This window comes from Chinchilla lanigera, unplaced genomic scaffold, assembly GCF_000276665.1.
Source record: "Chinchilla lanigera isolate Chin_1 unplaced genomic scaffold, ChiLan1.0 scaffold00153, whole genome shotgun sequence".
Taxonomy (NCBI): domain Eukaryota; kingdom Metazoa; phylum Chordata; class Mammalia; order Rodentia; family Chinchillidae; genus Chinchilla; species Chinchilla lanigera.
In genome coordinates this window covers 2,359,688-2,366,572 of record NW_004955554.1, presented here as the reverse complement: position 1 = coordinate 2,366,572, position 6,885 = coordinate 2,359,688, and the positions used below count along the sequence as shown (strand labels likewise).

General features: G+C 33.7%; 1 protein-coding gene across 1 annotated transcript in view; it reads left to right on the top strand.

Moving 5' to 3' along the window:
- The window catches only part of Fstl5 (follistatin-like 5), a gene marked incomplete in the record, with an annotated part of 716,744 nt that overhangs the window by 57,769 nt on the left and 652,090 nt on the right, over nucleotides 1-6,885 (top strand). The window contains 1 exon segment of the mRNA XM_013508669.1: nucleotides 1,736-1,877. Coding sequence (XP_013364123.1) covers nucleotides 1,752-1,877 — 126 coding nt within the window.

Here is a 6,885-nt window from a genome sequence, read left to right as displayed (position 1 = left end):
TCCAAAAATGGGAATCTAAAATGAATAGACATTTCTGAAGTGAAGCAGAAACAGCAGATAAATATTTGAAAATATGTTCAGTATGGAGATTTCTCAGAAAACTACAAGTAGAAATTGCATTTGACCCAGCTGTTCACCCTCTACATTTCTTCCCTCAAAAGCTAAACATATATTATCATACATGCATATGAATGTTTATAGCAGCAAAATTCATAATAGCTATAATCCTGTACAAAGCTTGTATATCTAACAAAATATGACTGGACAAAGAAAATAGCTTATTTGTATATAATGAAGTCTACTTCGCTATAAAACAGGGTACATTTGGCATATTTTAAGGAAATGGATGCACCCGGAAAATACAAGGTTGAGTGAAATAAATCAAATACACAAGCTTAAATACTGTATAGTATCTCATTTGAGTAACGCAAAGTATCAAAAGAATAATAAAGGCTCAATAGAAGGAAGCAAGGGGGTAGATCTTGTGCAAATGGGAAGGGGTCCAGATCAGTAAAGGGAGAGGGAAGAGAAGAAGGGAAAGTAAGAATAATTAATATATGCCTTGTACAGGAGGAACCTAATAACTGCAACCACTGTAAACGTTATATGTCATAAATATGAGCTAAGAATAATAATAATGAAAATGAGGAAAGGGGAGGCAATGGGTGGAAATGGGATTAAATTAAAGAAACACACTGTGTTGTGGTACCTAGACCTACATGTACCAACTCCCCAACTTGAGTGTGAACTCCATGAAAGTCCAGCAAACGTATATTAATAAAAATAAATAAGAAGAACAAGGTTAATTGATTTGTTAGAAGTCTGACATACAAATTGGCTTAGGAAGAAGAACATGTACTATTTTTGTACAGAAGAAGCTGTGTTGGTGAATGTGATAAAGTGGAATATACTTGCACTCAAAGCTTAAAGTTGTATGTTTTGAGAAGTTCTTATTGTGTACACTATTTTTTTTTTTTTTTTTTTTTTGTACTGGGAACTTAACTCAGGACCTTGCATTTGCTAGCAGGTCCTTGTGTCGCCGAACTATATCCCCAGACCCTGTGTAGACAATAACAAGATTAAGAAGTATAACTTCTAAAACAGAGCAGTGGAAATGATAGGGTTTTTAGTAGTTTAAAGCACTTGTATGGCAATATTTTGAAAAGAACCCTTTACGTACTACTCTGAACAATTCATTAAAAACTATTTTTAATCCATCCGCGTAGCATCTGTTTTACTCAGTTTGCTTATTAAGCACCTACCACAAAAGACTGTCTTGTTAAGCTCCTGTGAACCTGTACCAGTTCATTCTAATGGATACAATTGTTCTGTAACTTGCTCATCAAACACATTGCAAGGGGAAATGGAGGTTTGTAAACATTAATAATTGTATTATACAGGTGCATCTCAAAAACGACTGTAGTTTAATATATTTTCCCTTTCTTATCATCTATCTTTCATTTATTTTTCCCTAGTGCATTGTTATGAAGCCTATATTTCTTCTTACTTTATACTTTTTAAGCCTGTCTGACTAAAAATAAATAGTATCTCTTTGGTCATTTTGTTATGGTCAAAGGGGTACTCTTTATTTGGAGATAATTACTTATATATTCAGCTGGCAAGTACCAGCAGATTTTTAACTAGATCTATAGAGATTTATATGTTTGAATATTTTAATATATTTCTTCAGTATATGATGCATTTTTCTGATTACTTATCATTTTAATTTTGACAGGTGAAAATCAATAAAGATGTTTCAGAGTTGGTCAGCCGTTTTGGTTCTTGGGTTTATTCTCCTGGAATCAGAAGGAAGGCCAATGAAAGAAGCAGCACATGGCCTTAAATTCTATCAACCTCTAACAAGACTGCGACATAAGGTACAGTCCACATTCTGAATCTGTCTGTAGTCTCTGCCAATTAGGACTTAAGCTATTAGTTGTCAGGTTATTATTGACTTAAAAGGACTTATTTTAGGTTTTCAGTAATTTCCATTTTGTAAAAAGATCACATTTTAAAACAAATAATATCAGAAAATTTGTAAATTTACCATTGTCATGGTTTGGGGGATATTTTTGCAAGGGGAACGCAATATATAATACAGGACACATTTTATGTAATCATAATAGTCACCCAAAGAACGATATACAAAAGAGTATAGGAAATCTGTCCACACAACATAGACCAAGAATCCAGCTGAGGGCCCGGGTCCTGTGATAATGTCCTGCCTGAGTCCAACTTAAAACCTAGAGCCATAACAATGCTTCCCACAAGTTCAACTGGAAGCCCAGAGCCCACAACAATATCTCATGCAGGCCTGTTTCATGGATCTGCGCTGGGAAGGCCCAAAGGTTAGTGGTGGAATCTAGGAAGTCTGTGCTAGTGGGATAAAGGATCTGTGCTAGCAGGCTGAGGGATGTGCACTGGAGCCAAGAAGCGACACACTGGAGCCCAGAAGCAACGCTGAGAAGAACCAGAGCTCCCCGGAAAGGTACCACAGGCATCCTCAGCAACAGTGAGTCCCGATCTCCTCTGATGATCAAGATGGCCGAGTTCCCATCGGGGAAGCCAACACAGCAGGCTTCTGGAGGAGACCAGCAGTGCACCATCTTCCCCTCTGGAGCCAGGAAGCAGTGCTTAGAGTGAAGAGCAGAGCTCTCCCAAAGTGAACCGAAGCTATTCTCAGTGCCAACGAGGTCGTGAGCTCCTCAGAGGATGAAAACAGCCAAGTTCATCAGGAAAGCCAGCATGACGAGCTCTTCTAAAACAACCAACAGCTCCTTACAGCTTTCACCAGCTCCCAGCAGCTTTTTTTCTTCTCCAGGTCTGCCTCTTATGCTGCTGGCAACAAATCCTCAGGTGGGGCTCCCACACCTGTCACCATGCTTACTCAGTTCAGCTGGGGGTTATAAGTTGACCACCAGTTATCAACCCACTACAACCATTTTTGGAATTAAATACTTATTAAGGAAGAATAAAAATGGGCCACTTAAAATATATCCTTAAGGTTTTGATGGAGTGTTAAAAATAGGCTTATAAAATAAATAGGTTAAGACCTCACCAATCAGATAACTTGTATTATTTACATATTAAGTTTAAATTTAGGATATTTCAAACTTAAAATAAGTATTATATTCTGTAATTTTCCACTAAGATAAAACTTCTATATATATATATCACTTTCTTTTTATGTGCATTAGCCAAAAATTGGAGTTCATACAAATTATTAGATGTTTTACTTCATCAAAAACATGATTTTAAGTTATTTGAAAATAAACAAAATTATGGGTTGGGCAAATATTTCATGCTAAACATTTTCAAGTTAAAATAGATATTTAGTCACATTATAAATAATATAAGACCTTATAGTAAATCAAACTAGTGCTTTCATTTTGATAATAGACCATGATTTTCAAAAATATATATAGGAAACATTCTTATTAAGTTTAATTAAAGTTAATAATACATTTTATTTTTATGAACAGTACAAGAAATGATATGCTGATTATAGAAGAAAATGTTATCCACTTGTAAAATTTCTTATGCTACTTATGTTTAAAAGAGATTGAAATGAATGAATACTAATTTTCTTCATAACAATTGATACATAATATTAACATTTACATTGCCTTTTTTAAAAATTTTTTTCACAAATATTATATACAATGCTTAAAATTTATTGGGGTTTTATGTGACAGTAGGATAGGTTCTTAAACAAATGATTGTATTTAATTTTCAAAACAATCTTATGAAGAAGATCCTTATGTACTTTCATTTCAGAGAAGGGATTATTAGATTATTAATCTTAGATTATTAGTTTTCTGGATCTATATATTTATTAGATGTATTAATTAGCTAGCCATAATATGAAGTATAAGTTTGATAACCACAAAAAGAAAAATTAAGTAAAATGTGAAGGTATACTGCAATAACATAAGTCACTGTAAAAACGCAATTGTGTGAAAGTACAATACACTCCTGTGAAGTCATGGTTCAGACTTCATGGCCTAAGTCATTTGCATATTTTTCTTTAGAATCTAACTAATAATTGTTGGAAATCCTCGCAATTTTGTGGAACCACAAATATCCTGCGTAATTGCTTTTTTTTGAAAGAGGTTTGCAAGTAGCCAATCTAAAAGCATTATTCAGTTCTCCTTGCTGCTGTTGGCTACTACCCTGTAACACATTGGCAGAGGCACCAGCATTTCTACATAACAGGTTTCTGTGCCATGTCGCTACCTTGAGTGTTCTCTGTTTTGTCCTAGTTAAAGCCCCAAGATCCCTAAGATGCCACCAAAGTGCCCTGCACCTTCTAAGGCTTTATTAATACAGTACTTTTAAAAATTTAATTACATAACTTCAGGAAACAGCATATTTAGAGTTTAAACTATAAAAATAGGCATTTTTCTAATCATATTTGAAGTTTGTGATTTTTTACAATTTGCAGGTGCTGTAGGAGAGCAAAGTTTGGGGGTCCACTCTACAGAATTTTTTCTTGTCACCTACCTCATGAAATAATAATCAGTTTTATCCCAATCCAAAGTTAAAGGAAATTACTCATTTTGAATGCTCTCATAACGCATTACTAATACAAGATATTGGTTCACGAGGTTGCATATCCAGTGAGTATTTATTCTGTGCTGTTTGTCTGCCTTGAGTTCAGAACTGTGCTCTCCTCTTCCCGTTATTCTTGGCAAAATGAGCATAGTACATACTATTTAATTAAATCATTAGTAGACAAATGACAGGTAGAATGATACCTCTATGTTTCTCTAATTGTACCTCTGAAAATGTAATTCCACAGGTTTTTATGCATCAGTGTGGGAATTTATAAATAATTATGAATTAAATTTTAATGTTATTATAGCAGTATGCCTTTCATGCAATTTAAGCTTTTTTTTTTTTAAAGAACACAGTGGGTTCAACTTCTTTGAGAAGGACTAATACCCTCCACCTCTAATCTGAGTAAACTCCCAATTTTTCCCATCCCTGTGTGTTTTATTCCTTAAAAAAAAATAATGTGTAACTTTGGTATTTAAGAAGCAGATATTGTTATGGTAAAACCTAACTTTCAAACAAATTTGTATAGAAGTGAGACTAAACTAAGACATTGTGTGTGTGTGTGTGTGTGTGTGTGTGTGAGAGAGAGAGAGAGAGAGAGAGAGAGAGAGAGAGAGAGAGAGAGATATTAAAGCAGAATGCACAGGGACCATGACTTGTTCCAAGCCCAAGTGTCTACCTACCACCACCTCACTAGATAACCATCCACTCATCATCAGCTTCTCCTAGATCCTTCAGACCTAACTTTTCTTCCTTGAGACGTTAGAGATTACATTATAGGCTTAATTTTTGTTTGTATCATTCACTCTTAGTTGCCGAGGAATTCTTAGTCATCATTTTGTCACCCTCTCCCATCTTCATTAGAGTCCTGTGCTACTTCACTGGTGAGGACTTCCCAAACTATTATTGAAAATCGATCAGCCATAAACTTTCTGTCTCTTCTTTTTCTGCGATTTACCTTCATCAACAAAAGTCATTAATGTTTGTGAACATGTATAATTTACATATTCGTTTATTGGATTTTTCCTTCCTTTGGGATGCAGGGTGCTATTTATCTTGCCCCATACCTAAATCAGTATTTGGCAAGTGTTAAACAGTTGGTAAATATGTGGATTGAATACCTCCACCTGATGACTATTTTAAAGCTAAAAATGAATATGTATATTCCAGTTATGTAGCAAGTCAAAGAAAATTTCCCTTTCTATAATTTATCAGAATAAAATTAATAGAACAATACCTCAACATTTTTAGTAAATCATTTTTCTTTTGTTTTAAAACTATATATTGAAATAGAAAAAAATTAGAAATGTATATCATTTTATAAGATTGAGAAAATGCATAAGGACATTTTCCACTGGTATTAGGATTCAATAATGTTGAATTTAGTTACTGAATAGAAAATTATAAAATAAATGCTATGCACAATGTATCTTTATTTCTAATTAGCCATGTTTGTATTTTCTTTAGAAAACTGTTAGTACTTTGAATCCAAACAAATATATACATGTGTACATATATAATATATATATAATTTTTAAAAGATATTTATGTGCCAAATGATAATGAATCTCATTTTGAGAGTAAGCTGGTGAAATGTGGGACTTACTTTTAGACTATGTGTTGCAGATATAAATATAAACATATGCATACATACTTATATCATTTGGAACTATATGTATACAGAAATATGATCAAAATTTATCTAGTTTATGTTGTAATAACAGTGGACAACACTAAATTTGTCATGGCAATTGTAGGAAACTAAGTTATAGTATACAAATATATATCTGAGGGATCTGATCATATATTTTACCCAATGTATTTCTCCAACAGCACTTGTGAAACAACATATGAAGCAAATCATTATCACTGAAGAATCAAAAAATGCAGTCAATAAAGCTCAATCCCCAAAGTGGTACTTTATTCATCATTCCCTTAACTTAAACACTGTAAACTTACATCACACTAAGTACCTCACATACACTGATTGTCATTTAATCATGTAATAGCTCTGGGAGGCAGGAAATATTCTTATTTATTCAAGTGCCATTTTTAAATCTTAGAGAGATACAGCAGTTTTCTCAAGGGCAAGAGAGGGAAATAGCTAAAATTGATGAGGTCAGTAAGAGGCAGGTAAAAGCAAAGTTAGGCAAGAGATGGTGGGAAGATAATGGTGACAGTAGAGCAATATGCCGTTGGCTTCAAGAACCATGTGATGTTATTTCAGGTTATTTCTTTTGCCCTTCTGTAAACAAATCCAAAAAAATCTTCATATCTTTATCTTTCCTTCTTTCTTTTTTCTTTCTGTTTTCCTTCTTTCTTTTTTCT